The 19499-nt window shown below is 42.0% G+C and overlaps 1 protein-coding gene across 1 annotated transcript in view; it reads left to right on the top strand.

Annotated features, from left to right (window-relative positions):
- Positions 1-1596: 1596 nt before the first annotated feature.
- The window catches only part of LOC311045150 (neurocan core protein-like), a gene marked incomplete at both ends in the record, with an annotated part of 140000 nt that continues 122097 nt past the window's right edge, over positions 1597-19499 (top strand). The window contains one exon of the mRNA XM_084056960.1: positions 1597-2165. Coding sequence (XP_083913086.1) covers positions 1597-2165 — 569 coding nt within the window. The remainder of the gene's footprint in view (positions 2166-19499) is intronic.

Genomic DNA, 19499 nt, shown 5'->3' with positions numbered 1-19499 from the left:
GCCTTTTGTTGTATTTTGTGGTACACAACGAATCAAAACAACTGTTCCAGGGGAAAGCAGTTCTGTCTGGACAGTGGCCCTCCCTGCATGTTTGTGGGGATGACTGATTCATCCTGTTGCGCATCGACTACCTTCATGCACAACAGGGGTGTAGTCACACGCAGCTCTGAGTCTAATTAGTCTGGCTCAGGCCAGGTCTGACCGCTTAAATCAGTAATCCCCCATCCCACAGAACTGGAGTTCACAGGGAAAACAAACTCTTATTATTTTTAGCGGTGCCATCCGCTCTATATCTGACTTTGTCTGTGTGTCCGTGTGTCCGGGTGTCCGTGTGTCTGTCCGGGTGTGTGTCTGTCCGGGTGTGTGTCCCATAAACAAATATTGACGACAACATCAATACGGGGCTCATCAAAGGCACCGCTTCCTTCACACAGGGTGTGATTTTTGTTTAATATTTGCAATCTACCTTATCCTTGATACCTTTACCTAGGAAAGGCGAGTATGAGTAGAGTAGATTTGAGCTATTATTACATTTTAAATGTGTTAAATAATGTTATTTGTTTTCATGCAGTGCACTCTAATAGTAGAATGTAGAATGAGTGGTTTTGCGTAGACAGACGATCAGAGATCCAGAGATGTCCGCCTCCTTTCCTTGGGGAAATAAACGGGCCAACATTCTGAGATTTGAGCATTCATACTGTCTGCGACTGCAAATCATTGCGGAGCTTTCCTCGTCTCCCCACCCAATCAGAGCACGATGCGTTTTATGAAAGCGTCTGCAGCCTTTCATTTTTCCAGAGGTACGCGACAGCATCGGCGAACATCCTCCGTGACATTTTTTTGGGTCATTTTGACATCACTTTTGTCGTGCGACGCATCACTCAACACTTGTCACTACGAACATAAATTGGCCGTAACAGTCAGATACAGACTCATTTCTCCTACAGAGTAAGTAAGGAGCCTTGGGGACCAACAGTTCCTGAGCCATGTGGCCCATAGGTTGGGAGACGATCTCCTGTTTCTGTTGCGTGAGGCAGCTTGATGTACAAGTACACCCCCTGGACATGACGCTATTATGTTGCATGCAGGGACATTCCCCCAAATGTAACCCTTGCTGCCGAGTGTGAAGCATGGAAGCATAGGGCCCCATTTTTTATAGTATTTGGTGTGACCCGGGCAGGGATTGATTGAACACCGACTAAATAAATAAGATAAAAACAGGAATTTGGGAGGAGACAGTGGCGTTTGCGTTTCTGACCATTCTGGCACCCCAGGCCAGGTTGCAACCTGTGCTAACAGGACACACTTCAACTTATGTTATGTTAGCTAGCAGATTCCAAAAAACTTGTCTGCTACAGGACACTTCAACAATGCCAAATTCAGGACACTCTCGGGCTGCAAGCGGGGCCTGCGCAAATCGGTGTGTAAAACGGTTGTCACGACAACCGCTTTTGTTGTGTGTAATGTCAGCCGCCTACAGCATATAAGGAATACACTGCTCCACCTCCGCTTTGTACAAAAAAGTGCATATATCGTTACTTTGACAGAGCAAGCAGCATCGTTTGACGAGGGAAACAAACAAGCATGAGTGAAATAATGCCATTTAAGGAAGAACAGGAAGGTCTTCCTCCCGCGGTGGTTGAGATGAATGCAGAAGAGACTGCAGGAGCAGTGCAGACCTATCAGCCATGTGATGTCCTTCCAACAGGACAGTCTATGCCTGCCACCGTTTGCCAGGCTAACGACGAACAACAGCAGTACATGAATCCTGGCATCATCACTATGCCCTCCATCATGCAAAGTGACGCAACCCCACTGCCTGGGTCGTATTTCAATACGACCCATTACATGCAACATCAGTATTACATGCCGACCATAGGAGACTTTGCCTATCAACTGCCGCCTAACCAAATGATGATGCCGCCCAGCAGCGCGCACCTCCCCCGTAAGTCTGCTGACGACCAGCGCAAGAGGGTGCTACGTCTGCTGAAGAACAGGTTGGCGGCCAAAGCGTCCAGGGCCAAGAAGAAGATAGAGCACGACAACATGAAGACACGCGTTGACGAGCTAAAGACAGAGAATAAGATGATGCAGGAGAGGCTGGCGTACTACAGTCACATGTACAATAGTACTCAGGTGGTTGGAGGCCCCCCTTCGTACATCAGGCAATAGTTGAGACTGCCCACGTGTGTGTGTGTGTGTGTGTGTGTGTGTGTGCGTGCGTGCACACGGAGGTTATATATTGTATTCCTTGCACAAAGAACGCATCACGGGTCGTGACATTGTGACTCACGATGTGACCTGTGTCGTGAGCTTGTAGATTGCCTATTTTTACTATTCCTAAAACAACGTGTTGGACTACCTCCAAACAGCCAAGAGCCCCCCCAACGGGAGCACTGCTCTATGGGACCTTGTGAACTGGCCACATCCACCCTGTCCTGGGTTTCCTGTCCACATGACCACCAGGGATCCAAATGGACCCTTTTGGGTCTGAAAGTACAAAATGGAGTATTATCCCAGAGATAACAACATCGTCTCGTGGGGATTCGTGGTCTAAATTAAGGCTCATCAAACTGGGGGGTCCAGAAAAAAATGAAATCATGTGGATCTCGGACTTCATATCACCAAACCTGTGACATCAGTCACGGGTTATGACGTCATAGTATCTATATGACATATGACTCCAAATTTGGGCAAGGCGTCAGCCCGATCAGAACCCCATTTACGTCCATTAAAGTTAAATATCCTTTTTATCTATAAATTCACAAAATCAATGTGTCACTAAAAGTAATGTATCTCAAGAACCGCGTCACAGAGGGAGTGATGCGCAGAGTGGGACGTCGATCGGATCAGGACATCTAATAAAAAATCACACCCTGTGTGAAGAGAGTGGTGCCTTTGATGAGCCCCGTATTGATGTTGTCATCAATGTTTGTTTATTGGACATACATACATACGGACACACGGACAAAGTCAGATATAGGAGTGGTTGGCACCACTCAAAAAGATACTGATAAATCCAGAAATCCCCAATGGAGTATATACCCTGATGTCATTAATATCATGTCATAGACTTGAGGGAGGCGGTGGAGGGCAGCCAGAGGCAGCTATGGCTAATTGGGCTCTTTGGTAGTGGCTAATTGGGCTCCTTGGTAATGAATGTCTAATATCAGTGATCCTGAACCTTTTTAATGTCAAGAACCCCGGTATGCATCAGGCCACGTATCCCCCTTTTGATATCTCTGATCCCAACCGACACTGTAAGATCCTCAGTGTTCATTTAACTGTGAGAGGGTACAAATGGGCAGCCCGATCTCCAGAGAAAACATGTCATAGTACGTTTTGCAGAAACGTACAGTGAGAAAATTTTTATCCCAAAAACGTTGCATGTGAACGTGGTGCGCAGATGAGAACCATGTAGGGTCAATCGGCGATTTTACGTTGCATCCTAACGAACCCTAACCTTAAACCTAACCCAAAATGTTGAAATGCAACGAAAATGTAAAAATGTGAAAAAGTAAGGTTTTTGTGGTCCAGAAACGTTGTCATTGAACGCTTCTCCAGACGTGAAAAGTGCTTTCCATTCACAATAGCATCATAACGACCTAAAATACAACATAGTAAAAGAAACAAAAGCAATACTTCATACAAAAACAGCATAATAAAAAGAACATAAAAGCAACACAAAAAATACATTCAATGACCAACGTAGGCCATAAGTTAATTGCCCTCAGATTGACTTGAAGGCAATGGAGAAGAGGTGGGTTTTTAGGGTGGATTTAAACCTTTCAATGGAGCTGGACTTAAATGTGCAGTGGAATATTGTTCCAGGGTGTGAGGGCAACAACAGAAAAGGCCCAGTCACCTTTAGTTTTAAGTCTTGTTGGGGGAACGGCAAGGAGCATTTGGGAAGATCACCTAAGTATACTTAGGTGATCTGCCCAAATGCTCCTTGCCGTTCCCCTGGCAGGAGGTGCAGAAACCAGATCAGAGATGTACTGTGGCATGAGGCCGTTTAAGGCTTTAAAAACACTAAGTAACATTTTTAAATCAATACGATGTTGCTCTTGCTTCCTAGCTCCACTCAGGAGTCTGGCAGCTATGAAATTTGGACCATCTGTAGACGAGAGAGAGTGGACTGAGTCAGCCCATGATACAGAGAGTTGCAATAGTCCAACCGAGAGGTGATAAAAGCATGGATGACTGTTTCCAGGTCCCTGTGTGTTAAAACTATTTAGCTATGGTTTTTAACTTTGACACCGTAACAGACTGGGAATTACCAGCAGATGGACAGAAAATCACCAAGTTTCACAAGACACTCAAACATGACCACAGAGTCAGAGTGTATAGCGAAAAAGATAGGGTTTTATTGAGGTCATAATTTACAAAGGATGGGGAAGGGAAGGGTTGGCCGAGCATCGTTTTTCGCCATTTATAATAATGTTATAGAAATGTCGACCGACGCGTCGCGCAACAAAAGTGATGTCACAAAGCAAAGTGATGTTCCAACACAAAGGGACGTCCCAAGACAAAGTGATGTCCCACTACAAGGTGAAGTCACAACACAAAGTGATGTCCCACTACAAGGTGATGTCACAACACAAAGTGATGTACCAACACAAAAATTGTGTCACGGAGGAGCTCCGCCACCGACAGTGTTGCGTACCTCTGGAAAAAATGAAAGGTTACAGACACTTCATAAAATGTCGCGTACGTACTGTGATGGGTTGGGCGTATTTTTGCCAACATTATCATGTTGGCGAGGCGCAGAAAGTATGAAGTATGAATGCTCAAAACTCTGAACGTTTATTATTCATTTAATCAGACATGGCCCCTTCCTATATAAACCCATTGTAACTTCAAACTCCATTTTAACCATGTTACTCATTTATCTTTTATAATTTCTTTGGAGAATGAAGAAAAAAATAATACAATCAAAATACCCCCTCAAGGACCCCTGGGGGTCCCCAGACCCCACTTAGAGAACCACTGTTCAATCTAGACTGGCCTCCTAGTATGTGCCAACAAAAACTCCCTGAACAACACAAGGTGGGAAGTGGAATTGATAATGTAGTGCATTAACCTTTTCAGCATTGCAGAATAATAATGCGTCATTGCTGCTGAGCCTCTTTCAGAAGATAATAAAGGAAAGGCCCTGATGACAATGGCTGTGACTAAATGTAATTCCCTTATGTAAAAAAAAAAGAAAGTAGCTGTACGTGCTAATGTATATCTACAAAGTAACTAGTAACTAAAGTTTTCAAATAATTGTAGTGGAGTAAAAGTACAATATTTGCCTCTGAGATGTAGTGGAGTAGAAGTAAAAGTATAGACAATTGGAAATACTCCAGTAAAGTAAAAGTAACTCAAAATTGTACTTGAGTAAATGTACTTAGTTACTTTACACCTCTGCCCTTTATGCCCATAATATGGGAAGTATATACGGAGATGCCTGAACTCTCAGCGGAATAGGTGAATAGGGATGCTGGTGTTCTAAGCACTTTAATCGTTAAAGTTAGCTTTAAAGTTGAATTAATTAATTACTGAATTTTAGCACTTCATCAACACTTCGTCAACAAGACAATAGAAGCCACTTTGTGAGGGGGAAAACAAATTCTACAGGCCCTGACAAGTTGTAATGATGTATAGGTCGGCCATGATGTGGAACAAGTTGAGAATTCAGAGCATGGCGTCGGTGCCTGGCAAGCAACCAACTGGCCACAGCCATGCAGTAGATAATGATGAAGCATGCTTTTTGGCCAAATGCTTTCAAAAGTTGGCGATTCAGGGGAGCTGGGGTGCAGGCAGGGACGTGCACAGATAGACTCTAGGTGGTGCTAGAGCACCTGCCCTTTGCCCTCTTGACCAGAAGTGCCCTTTTGAAAAAAATAAGTTTACAGTTCTTTTCAGTTTACAGCAGGGGTCTTCAACAGGGGGTCCGGGACCCCTAGGGGGTCCTCAGAGTTACTACAGGGGGTTCGCCAAATCTTTGTGTGATATGATTTTTCTTTTTACCATAACCACTCGAAACCTAGCATCCCTTTTCTGAGCCCACAACGCCTCGCGCTGCGAGGCGTTGTGAGCTTGTAGATCTGCTATTTTTGGCAAAGATGTATAGGTGTAGAGGGAAAAAAAGAGCAGACCAAGTCAACAAAAAAAAGTATAATTTACTTGAGCACCTGCACCTCAAAATGTCTGTGCACGCCACTGGGTGCAGGTAGGAGTCCTGAATGAGTCCTGAATGAAGAAACGGGGTCAGAACTCGTGTAAAGTGGGACGAGGAGGAGGCGGGTGGCTATAGCAGAGCTATACTTGATCATGCACTTGTGTTCCTCTTAAGCCTTAATTTATTCCCTGTTGCATGGCGGTGTCACTTGCCTTGCCGACAATAACCGAGGAACACAAGTGCATGATCAAGAGGCGGTTGCTATAGTGTTGCTAGGGTAGAACAGGTGGTTGCTGGCAATCTCAGCTTATGGTTGGTGTCCTTGAATGGCCACAAGCATTACTTTTCAGGATTTTTTTTAAAAGAACCTGTTTTACAATGGATCCAATGGAGTTATATTAAAGTCACACTCACAAGCTCTTGTTAATGCTTTTCATTTGTTAAATAGTTATAAAACCACACCTACTTTTGGCCGATTATTTTCAAAAATGTTAAAAAATAGCTATACTTTGTAAAATAGTGGATGTAGCCTACAATGTAAAATTGGATATTTTTGCTACTTTTGCATGACACTGTCACACAACGGAATATAAGATGGTCATATTATATAATATATGATTTATGAATAACATAAAACAATGAAATATAGAGACACGGTATCTGCCAGACTTCGATGATATGGCATGTTGCATTCCACTGTCTCATACATACAGTACGTGTTTGGTGAAGGTGAGTGTGTGTGTGTGTGTGTGTGTGTGTGCGTGCGTGCATGTGTGTGTGCGTGCGTGTGCTTGCAATAGAGCAGAAGCACCTTTGGCCCTTTGCTTCTGTTAAAAGTGAGAGGCGCTGTTTTCCTTTGATCCAACTGCACCTCAGCTGTCATCTGTGTACTGTAGGAGCCATGGACCCAGGATGAAAGGCAAGCGTGTCTGCGTGTGTGCATGCGTGCAAGCGTTCGTATGTGTATGACACACAGATTGCATATTCTGCACAGGGGATCTGATTAGAGCCACACACACACACACACACACACACACACACACACACACACACACACACACACACACACACACACACACACACACACACACACACACACACACACACACACACACACACACACACATGAAAGCATGCACGCAATCACACACAAAGTCACACGCAGACACACACACAAACAGTAGCCGTTCCACACATGATGACCTGAATTTGAAAGAGCAAGGTAAATCACTGTTTAATTGAGCATGTAGTTTTCTTTTTTCTTTTTCTTTTTTTTGTGTTGACACATCTGTACCTCTACAAAATACAAGCATGCACACATGCACACACTTAGATACATCCACCCTGTTAGACACTCTGCCATGAAGAAATCCACCAAATTTCAGAAATTTCAGAAAATTAGCAAAAGGTGATCTACTATCTCACAACACATGCTTGTATACATGCACCCTGTTCACCCTGTTAAGCCATACCAACAGTATTCTGAAAAACGTATGTTTCTATATCAGTGGTGCTCAATTTTTTTCATGTCAAGGACCCCCAAAATTATATTTATTTGGCCGCGGACCCCCATCTCAAAATATTTTGTTCCAGGGGGTTCCAGAAGCAAAGATTTGAGTTAAAAATGTTCGCTTTAAAAATATATATATTCAAAGATTTGCACACATTTTCACGATTTTTCAAAGAAAATAGCAGATCTACAAGCTCATAGCGCGGCACCGAGTGCCGCGCTATGAGCTTGTAGATCTGCTATTTTTGAATAGCCAAAGTGTAAAATAATGCTTTTTTTTGGCTCAAATCAAAAAGCTGCGTTCCAGGTCTCAATGGGTTAAATACTCGGGCATGTCATTATAGACCACAATTTCTGGCAAAGAAAAACCCAAGTGCCAAAGAAAATTGAAAATCTTCCATTTATATTATTATTATATGAATATTATTATTATTATATTATCGTTGTTATTTTCTAAAACAAAAAAATTAGCTGATCTACAAGCTCACGACACGCAACACATCGTGAGCTTGTAGATTGGCTATCTGTTGCTATTTGTTGTACGACGAAGTATACAGAGCTTAAGTGGTTAAACACTCACAGATGTACAATAAAAACCCACACACAGCTACTGGAAGGGAAAAACAACAACAACAAACACACATAGCCTACTGAATAATAGAGTGTACGAGCTTTGAAGAACGAGAAAACAAATTTCCCTTTTGTTTCCTGTGAAAATAGCCATGTTCCCACCCAGAGGCATCTAGGCTGCAGCGCACAACTCTGCAATTATTACTGTACAGCTCCTTCTGACTTGGGAAATGGTCTATGCCTATTATCTTCTGTTCTTCCTTCCTCCTCGGCTCTCTTTTCTCATTTGTGCAACAGTTTTTAGACTCTTTACCAATGGTTCCCAAACGTGTGAAATAATGTGATGTCTCCCCGGGACCCAAACATACAAAAATACATTAATATGAACCACTTAAGCCCGGTTTACAAGCTGTTCACAAGCTCTCAATGCGTCGCATTGTGATGCTTAGAGCATTGGTTCTCAAAGTGGGGTCCGGGGACCCCCAGGGGTACTTGAGGGGGTTTCAGGGGGTCCCCAGCTAAATGATGGACAGGAACCAAATGGACCCTTATGGGTCTGTAACTCTGAGAGTGTACAAATGGAACCAAATGGACCCTAACGGGTCCATTTGGTTCCATTCGTACACTCTCAGAGTTAAATTAACATTGGTTTTACAATGTGAATTGGGGTCCCAGAGGTATAAATGCCATTAAATGGGGGTCCGTTGCTTAATGCATATCAAACTGGGGGTCCTTGAAATTAAAATGGTTGAGAATCACTGCTAGAGCCGTAAAAATCTACTCTTATTGGGGTACCTGGCTTATCTTTTCAAATGGGGGTCCGCGGGGTAATAAGTGTCAATTAGGGGGTCCTTGACATGAAAAAGTTTGAGAACCACTGCCTTAGAGCGTGTAGATTGGCTGCGTTTAGTTAAAGCCTCACTATGTAACTTTTTTTTTAACGGATAAAATGTAATCTTAATACAATATACCTTATACAATTGGGGTGGTTGTATTTGGTCTTCCAGCTTTTATTGAGACATTTAGATCGTGTCAAAGGTCATGTCTCACCTAGACACAGGATCTGACAGACATTGTGATCTGATGGTCAAGATTCAATTTATCCCCTAAGCAAGCAGGTCGCAAACAAAATCAGCACTTGCGCAGGAAACCGGGTTCAAATCCGGGGTAGAGGAGGAAAGTTACATACTGTAGTGCTGCTTTAAGTTTCTTAACACTTTTTATCTATTTATGGAATTTCTTTCTTTTTTTGGGGTGTTATGAAATTCTGTTGAAAATGTTTTTAAACAATTTGAGGAACATTACTGAAAATCTTATGAAATAATTTAAATAAATTGTATGAAGCATAGAAAAGGGATATTTACTCACAACCCATAAAAATCTCTTCTGTCCTTTTCTGCATTTTACTTAGTTTGCATTCACTGGGGCCGTAGCCTGGTGGCCCCCCGTTCCGCCCAGTATTGTCATTTGACACTTAACCCCTAATTGCTCCCTCTGAGCGCTCAACATGACCATCTGAGCAGCCATCATCTAGGTGAAGCTGAAACTGAATTTCCCCGGGGGGGATTTATAATGGTATATCTTCTTCTAATTAACCTAGACCCCCTCCAACATATCCTGTTAGGCTAATGTGTAACATGTGGTCCAGTTAAAAATGTTTTTGTCGCTAACTTAATTCCCTGTATATCAAAGGGGATCCGCTTGATCTTTAAACGATTGGTTTAAAGAGGAAGTCTGGAAGTCTGTGTTACTCTCTTTTGACCATGTTGTGACCGCACTGTCCTGATTTGAATCTGTGCTGCGTGTTGTTCCCGTACATACCCTCACCTCACCTCACCTCACCTCACTGTCCTAACTGATGAAACCCTTCAGTTTTCAGTGCCTTAAAGCAACACTTTTCATCCTAATCTTCATATAATTAGTCCTCACTAATGCTTGTTAGTGCACTGGCTCTCTCTCTGCACTGGCTCCCCGTAGCGGCTCGCATTCAGTTTAAAACCCTGGTGCTAGCCTATAGGGCAGTGAAAGGAACAGCTCCTTCTTACCTCCGGGCTATGGTCGATGCCTACACCCCCTGCCCGACCACTTCGGTCTGCCACCTCGGGGCGACGGATTGCCTCGTCACTCAAGGGTCCTTCTGGTCGATCGACACGGTCACAACTTTTTTTCTGTTCTGGCCCCACAGTGGTGGAATGAACTTCCCACTGAGGACAGCAGTGTCACTGCCCATCTTTCGCCGCAGGCTGAAAACTAGTTGTACGAACTCTTGTTTTATTTTTGTATTGTTTTATTGCATCTTGTTTACTCGATACACTGATTTGTTTTAGCTCTTGCTCATTGTGGGATCGCTAAAGCGATCAAACTAATGTTATCTTGCATATTTATGGGGCCAGGCTTCCAGCATGGACCCATATTGTTATTGGCATTATTCCGTTTCTTCTTCTTCTTCTTCTTTTTCTGCCGTTTTTGCCAGTTCTGGCTGAACAGTGCAGTCGCTTTTTATGAAACTCGGCCATATGATAGATGGTCATGAAAAACGATCAAAAAATAAATCTCACAATCTTTTGTCAAAAGGTGGCGCTATAGCACTCAGTTGAAAATGACAACTTTGAACAGGTACAACTCATGCCCTGTTTCACCTACAGCCATGAAACTTCGATGCACACATGCGTCTCCTCATGCTGAACAACTTTCACACTCTGACTTTTGACCTCTGACCTTTAGATCTCCCACCATTTTGAATTATATGAAAAACAGTTAAAACCTATCTCCTCCTGGGATTTTTGAGTAATCTGCACGAAACTTTTTGACGATGAACTTTGGACCTATACCAAAAAACGTTTGCAAAATATCTTCCATAAGTGAAAAAATTAAGCTTTAATGAGCCAATGAATATTGCAGTTTTATGACAATTATTCATCTGCCCCTAACACATACATGCAGACTTACCATTCTTTGAAACTTTGCAGAAATGTAAAGGGCCATTCCAAATCACTGAAACCAATCTTACTCCAATTGGTCAAACGGGGGCGCTATAGCAATTTTTTGAAAATTGAAACTTTAAACAGGCAAAAGTCATGCCTCGTTTGGCCGACAGCCATTAGACCTGCTTACACATGTGCCTTGACTAATGAGGAACACATCTATCACGTTGACCAGTAAGCACCGCCCTTAGATTGTCCGCAATCTTGAGCAGTTTGAAAAACACTTAAACCCAGGATTTTTCAGCTATTTGCGTGAAACTGTATGATCTGTGTGATCTCCTTTTTCACAGGTTCTTGTCTGTTGGTGGCTTCTCGCTTAAATGTGTGCCCCACAACCTGAAGGTCACCAGTTCAAGCCTCACTTGGTGCAGACTTCATCTAAGTTGCATTTCACACAACATGACTATCAATGAATACATCTGCAATTGTTAAAGATAACATGAAATACTTAATTGAGTGTTTTTTACATACAGCTGATCTACAATCTCACAACTTTTCAGATAGCAATGAGAGTATGTTTTTTCAATGTATAACATACTTCATTGTGAAAATAGCCGATGTACAATCTGACAACTTTTAATGGTTTGTGAGCTTGTAGATGGGCTACTTTCACTAGTTTTGCTTCTGAGGAGATGTACAATTTCTTAATTGGTAAATGGTTTGTGAACGAGTGATCTTAGTGTTAGTGAAACAGGGGCTTGGGTCATGACAGAAGGCAAGAGTTTCTGATCCTCAACAGACAATATCAGCCTGGACAAAGCTATAGCACTATAGGTAGTGTTGCAGCTACCTAAGAGTGCCTCACGACCACAAGGTTGCTGGTTCAAGCCTCACTTGATGCACACTCATTTAAGTTGAATTGCAAAAAACATGACTCAATCTATTCCGTTTCCATGGCTCTCTCTCTCTCTCTTCAATCTATTCCGTTTCCATGTCTTTCTCTTCAATCTATTCCGTTTCCATGTCTCTCTCTCTGTCTCTTCGATCTATTCCGTTTCTATCTTCAATCTATTCCGTCTCTCTCTCTCTCTCTCTCTCTCTCTCTCTCTCTCTCTCTCTCTCTCTCTCTCTCTCTCTCTCTCTCTCTCTCTCTCTGAGGGTCGGCCATAGATGAGTGGTTAGTGAGCCCGCCTTTCATGGACTTTCATGAACTGACCTTTTAAAGGAATTATCATTTCTATTTCTCTCTCCTGGCCCCATATTATCGCTGCTTGCAGCTATATTTATTATTATTATTATTCCGCCCGTTTTTTGGCACCTAACTAGTCCTTCATACTTTTAGCTACAAACTCCGTTCCAACTCTTCAACGTTCGGCCTACTCAGGACATGTCGGCTATTATTTTTATTTTTGAAATAATTTGTACTTTTAGAGATATTGCACTTTTTACTTAAAAAAAAAGCCCATTCATTTCAATGGGGAAATTCATACTTTTAGCTAGAAACTCCGTTCCAACTCTATAACGTTCAGCCTACTTAGGACATATTGGCTACCATTTGAATTTTTTGAAAAAATGTGTACTTTTAGAGATATTTCACTTTTTACTGCTAAAACAATCCCATTCATTTCAATGGAGAAATGCTATTTAGCCACAATGGAGCCTAGCAACTGCTTATTATACCCTAACAACACCATATTAGAGCCTAGCAACCACCTATTATACCCTAGCAACCACCTATTACACCCTAGCAACCACCATTTTACCCTAGCAACCACCTTTTGTACCCTAGCAACCGCATATTAGACCATATAAACTGCATATTAAACCTTAGCAACCCCCTATTAGACCCTAGCAACCATGTATTACACCCTAGCAACCACCTGTTTACCCTAGATACCACCCGTTTTACCCCACCAATCACCTGTTTTACCCTAGCAACCACCAATTAGACCCTAGCAACCACCTATTAGACCCTAGCAACCGCTTATTAGGCCCTAGCAACCACCTGTTTTACCCTAGCAACCACCTATTAGACCCTAGCAACCGCCTATTAGACCCTAGCAACCGCCTATTAGAACCTAGCTATCACTGTTTTACCCTAAAAAAATACATTTTACACTATTCAACAGTGCCAACACTATAAAAACTTTTAACACTAATACTTTAACACCTTTCAAACCTTTCACACCTTTCAAACCTTTCAAACCTTTAGAACCTTTCAAACCTTTAGAACTTTTAGAACCTTTAGAACATTTAGAACCTTTAGAACCTTTAGAACCTTTCAAACCATTCAAACCTTTAGAACCTTTCAAACCTTTCAAACCTTTAGAACCTTTCAAACCTTTCAAACCTTTCAAACTTTCAGACCATATAAACTGCATATTAAACCTTAGCAACCCCCTATTAGACCCTAGCAACCATGTATTACACCCTAGCAACCACCTGTTTACCCTAGATACCACCCGTTTTACCCCACCAATCACCTGTTTTACCCTAGCAACCACCAATTAGACCCTAGCAACCACCTATTAGACCCTAGCAACCGCTTATTAGGCCCTAGCAACCACCTGTTTTACCCTAGCAACCACCTATTAGACCCTAGCAACCGCCTATTAGACCCTAGCAACCGCCTATTAGAACCTAGCTATCACTGTTTTACCCTAAAAAAAATACATTTTACACTATTCAACAGTGCCAACACTATAAAAACTTTTAACACTAATACTTTAACACCTTTCAAACCTTTCACACCTTTCAAACCTTTCAAACCTTTAGAACCTTTCAAACCTTTAGAACTTTTAGAACCTTTAGAACATTTAGAACCTTTAGAACCTTTAGAACCTTTAGAACTTTTCAAACCATTCAAACCTTTAGAACCTTTCAAACCTTTCAAACCTTTAGAACCTTTCAAACCTTTAGAACCTTTCAAACCTTTCAAACCTTTCAAACTTTTCAAACCCTTCAAACCCTTTAAACCTTTCAAACCTATAACACTACTAACACTATCAATACTCAATACCTGCAACATTCTTAGCGATCCCACACTGTTTCTTCAGGAACAGTACTTTCTAGTTTGATTTTGCTATTTTGTCTCATCTGTTTAAGAAAGTAGGTAGCTGATATATTGCACTTTTACCTTAGTGCTAGGTATACTCTTGGTTGCTTGTTTTTGCAGGAAATGCACTTAAGACTTCTGGTGATTAGTAGTTTCGTTCCCTACCTATGTTGAATGCACTTATTGTAAGTCGCTTTGGATAAAAGCATCTGCTAAATGATTGTAATGTAATGTAATGGCACCATTTCTGTCTACTCTCTCTCTGTGTCTCAGAGGAGGTAAGTTCAGAAACCTAGCTACCAGTGACATCACCAGTAGATTTCAAACTTAAAAACAAAAGCATACAAGTAATAATTACACGTATTAATGCAAGAACAATTACATGTATTTCAGCATGCTTCCAGGAAGAGAAAGGCTGCAGTTTTATTAGCTTGGAATCCCCATCGATGATGTCATTGGTAGGCAGGTTTCTGGACTGTCCACAGCCCACCAATGAGATACAGTGAGTAGACAGAAATGGCGCCATCTTATAATGAGCATTATAGTGAGGACCAATTATTTGAAGATAAGGTTGAAAATGGGTGAAGTGCTCCTGGCTTAAAGCATTTTGTTCTCAATGTGGGGTCCAGGGATACCCCAGGGGTCCTTGAGGGGGTTCCAGAGGGTTCCCAGCTAAATGATGGCTAGTTGGGAACCAAAGGGACCCTTACAAGCCAATAGGTAACTTCCTAGGTGTGTGTCAAATGGAACCAAATGGACCCGTTCCATTTCTACACACTCAAAGTTAAATGGCCAAATGCGTGCCAAACTGAGGGGTCCTTGACATTAAAAAGGTTGAGAATCACGGCCTTAAATTGACGTTGAACCCTCTGTAGAGGTTCTTTTGTAGCGGACCTTATGTAGCTACCTGGGCATGATACTGTAGGAGTCATCCATCATTACATTACATTACAGTCATTTTTGTCGGTTTCTGTGCTCTGCAGAGTGCGAGAAACTATGTAGTAATGCCGTTCACTCTCAATGTATGGTCGAAAAACAACTCAAAATCAACTCAACCCAAATTCTGCTGAAATATTTGCATAACCCTTATTGTTACATGTAGCATGTTTACAGTCTCAAAGGGCTTTACAGAGCCACAAATGAAACACAACGACACCCCCTGTCCTTGGAACCTCAATGGGGAAGGTTGGCAACTCACAAGAAAACAACTCTGACTGGAAAGGAAGAAACCGTATAAAGGATCACAAAAGAGTCCATTTGAAATTGCGTGAATGTATTTATTATTTATTTGTCTGTATGTCTCTGCTACTAACGTCTCTGTTTACACACACATTTACACGCAAAGAACTACAACAGAAATAAGCTCTCAAGATTTTTTGTGTCTTATCCTTTTTTTTTTTTTTTTTTTTTAAGATTTTTTTTGTGGCTTTTTATAGCTTTATTGGGAGAGGGATAGTGAAAGTAGGCTGACAGGAAATGGGGAGAGAGATGGGGGAAGACACGCAGCAAAGGCCGTCGGGAACGGGACGCGAACCCGCGGCACGCTGTCTGTTAAGGGATTTCAACCAGGGTGCCTGGACCGCGACGCCACGGCCCAGGCCGTGTCTTATCCTTTTGACAGCTACCGTACGTACAAATATACATGTTCATGTTAATGCATTTTTTGACAATACAAATGTCAGTCAATCAAGGAAAAAACCCTTTCAGACAGGCCCTAGAAGACAGGTGCCGAGTGGGCGATATCCAAATTCAAAAGTACATAACCACACAAAATGAATGAGCATAATCTTCCATAATTTCCCCTTGTTCTGGATTAATGGATTTACAGTATGGATTTTTGTTGCTAGAGAGAAGTTCCATCAAGGGTATAATATAACATAAATGCAGCCATTTCACTTTCAAATTACCAGAGACGTTTTATATACATTGGTAGACTCTGATTTGTCTGCGTCAGTTTATGTGCTATAAAGTGAGATTCAGACCTATGTTGCTGTGCATTTACAATAATGGAATCGCTACAGTACTTCAGGGTACACAGAGGCAACAGATACAGATGATGCATAACATGTAGACTTAATCTATGACCAGGTAACTACACAACACAACAGTCTACTAAAGTTCAACATCGCTTTAAAATACGTCTAACCCATTGAGACCTGAAGCCGATTCTACATGTCTCCTAAATCTCAGTATTCTGAAAAACGTATGTTTCTATATCAGTGATGCTCAATCTTTTTCATGTCAAGGACCCCCAAAATGATATGTATTTGGCCGTGGACCCCCATCAAAATATTTTGTTCCAGAGACCCCCCAGAAGCAAAGATTTGAGTTAAAAATGTTCGCTTTAAAAATATACATATTCAGAAGATTTGTACACATTTTTACGATTTTTTAGAAATAGCAGATCTACAAGCTCGTAGATCTCGGTGCCGCGCTATGAGCTTGTAGATCTGCTATTTTTGAATAGCCCAAAGTGTAAAATAATGCTTTTTAGCTCAAATCTAAAAATGACACAGTTCCAGGTCTAATACATCTAAAAAACAAACTGAGCTAAGATTGCAGGAAATACTAGGCTGCAGTTTGTCTTGTTCCTCCACAAACAATGAAAAAACATGAACACGAGGACCTATATGTGCTGCTCCAAACAAAGAGAAAATGTGAGAGGTATCCTACTGACTACAGTATGTATCGATTTTCTTTTTGTCACAGAGCAGCCTCTTGTAGACACTTGTTTTTCCCATTGGTTCAGCAGCACACATTCATATGGGAATGTACGTTAGGCTTGTAACTTGTAGATTCCCAGTCCCATAGAACATTGGTTCTCGAAGTGGGGTCCGGGGACCCCCAGGGGTCCTTGGAGGGGTACCAGGGGGTCACCAGCAAAATGTGTTAATATAGCATCACAATAATTTTAACTTTGGCTATTCAAAAATAGCAGATATACAAGCTCATAGCGTGGCACCGAGTGCCGCGCTATGAGCTTGTATATCTGCTATTTTTGAAAAAACTTGAAAATGTGTGCAAACCTTTTGAATATATATATTTTTAAAGCGAACATTTGTAACTCAAATCTTTGCTTCAGGGGGTCCCTGGAACACAATATTTGGAGATGGGGGTCCGCGGCCAAATACATATAATTCTAGGGGTCCTTGACATGAAAAAGTTTGAGAACCACTGCCATAGAAGATGCACATTATGTTGTGACTGGAATCTTTCTATTTTATTTTTTTTATTCAGCATATGTGTGTGTGTGTGTGTGTGTGTGTGTGTGTGTGTGTGTGTGTGTGTGTGCGTGTGCGTGCGCGTGCGCGTGCGCGCGTGCGTGCGTGCGCGTACACTGTATATCTAAATGAGGGAAAAAGAGAGAAGGAGAGAAGTAAAAAAAACTGACTGGAATCTCTTTGTATATCTTTGTGTTTATCTGCACAGAAAGATGCTGTTAAGGGGAGCGGCCTGTTGAGGCCTAGCTGTGTAATTGGGTGATTGGTGCCTGACGATCTGATTGAGGGGAGCCTGTTAATCCTGTTAGCTGATTGATTAAAAAGCATGGGGAGCATCTTGGGTGGATTGCTATCATACTGTGGTTGGTTGATTAGAAATGGAAGGGTGGAGTCTGCAGTGTATATAATGGACATAGCTCAGAGTTGCGGCAGGCTGCCATGGGGAGAGGCCAACACTTTGGCTGTCCATCGCATCGGTTATATTTTTTTGTTTGATTTTTTGTTGTTGTTGTATTATCTTCAGTAGTTTTCTTGTCTCCATTTTTGACTTTTCACTAACTTGTACCTGACTTTTAGTGCCCATTCACACTCCCACTTTGTGACTCAGTCAATAGGCTCTATTCACAGCAGCCATTTTGGAGAGAAATTGGGCCTCTTCTTACTTCCTTCACAGGTTGTGACCAATGATACTTATGAAGGCTCTGTTCCATTCTGGTCAAACAGAGTCAGGGTGTTGGCTCACTGGAAACACTCTGCTACACCAGTGGGTCTCAAAGTGTGGTCCAGGGACCCACATGGTTCCTTGAGGGGGTTCCAAATGGCCCCTTAAAAAGGTGTGTAACTCTGAGAGTGCCATTTGGTTCCATTTGTACACTCTCATAGTTATGGGGGTCCTTGAAATTAAAAGGTTTGCGAACCACTGTGCTGCACTAAATGGAACAGAGCCTTCATTAGTGTCTTTGGTAACACCTGTGAAGGAAGTAAGTAAGAGGCCCAATTTCTGTCCAATATGGCTGCTGTGCATAGAGCCTATTCAGTTCACTTATATGGTCAAATCGGAACAAGAAGTCTAAAGACAGTTTACATACAGAGCAGAGATCCGATGGTTCCCCTGTGATCATGCGTTTGGTTACAGTAGCGAGAAAAAAAACAACCTCATCTGCCTTGAGGTCCGCATTGGGTTGAGAGAGGGAGGGAGGGAGGGAGAGAGAGGGTGAGACGGGTAGGAAAATAACTACGGCATAAAATAATGCCAACAACAATAATGGCAGCTAACAGTCTTTAGCTGTATTCCATGGAATCCCTAGGTCCACATCTACAAGCTCACAACACCTCACAACAAGACACAATGCGAAACTGTAGATCTTCTATTTTCGTCAAAGAGATTTTGTGTAGAGGATGAAATAGAGCAAATCAAGTACAGAGCCAAGTCGGGTCAAGTGCTTAACCTGCTTAAGGGCTTAAATGGTTGATAACGTGCATTGATGGGACATGAATGAATACAGATGTAGGAGAGAGGAGAGAGGAGAAACGAGGAGGAGACGAGAGGAACTCTGGGAGCCGTGGGAAGTGTCCCCCCCGTCCCCCCCAGTCTATGCTCCATGCCAGTCCATGGTCTCCCTCATATATGAAGAGACATTTAACCCATTCAATCCGGGAACGCATCTGTGTAACCACTTTAACCATTATTTTATACTTTGGCTATTTTAGAAAAATCGTTAAAATGTGTGCAAATCTTTGAATATATATGTTTTTAAGCGAACATTTTTAACTCATATTTGCTTCTGGTGCGTCCCTGGAACAAAATATTTTGAGATGGGGGTCCGCGGCCAAATACATATCATTTTGGGGGTCCTTGACATGAAAAAGATTGAGAACCACAGATAGTATAGCAACGTATGTTTTTTTCAAAGAACTGTTAGGATTTAGAAGACATTTGTAGTATCCCCAGAAGCAAAGATTTGAGTTATAAAAATGTTCGCTTAAAATAAAACAAAATTGCAGATCTACAAGCTACAATCTATACGGCACTCGGTGCCGCGCTATGAGCTTG

Source organism: Gymnoscopelus microlampas (assembly GCF_963454915.1).
Source record: "Gymnoscopelus microlampas genome assembly, chromosome: 5".
Taxonomy (NCBI): domain Eukaryota; kingdom Metazoa; phylum Chordata; class Actinopteri; order Myctophiformes; family Myctophidae; genus Gymnoscopelus; species Gymnoscopelus microlampas.
This window is presented reverse-complemented; position numbering and strand designations above follow the sequence as displayed.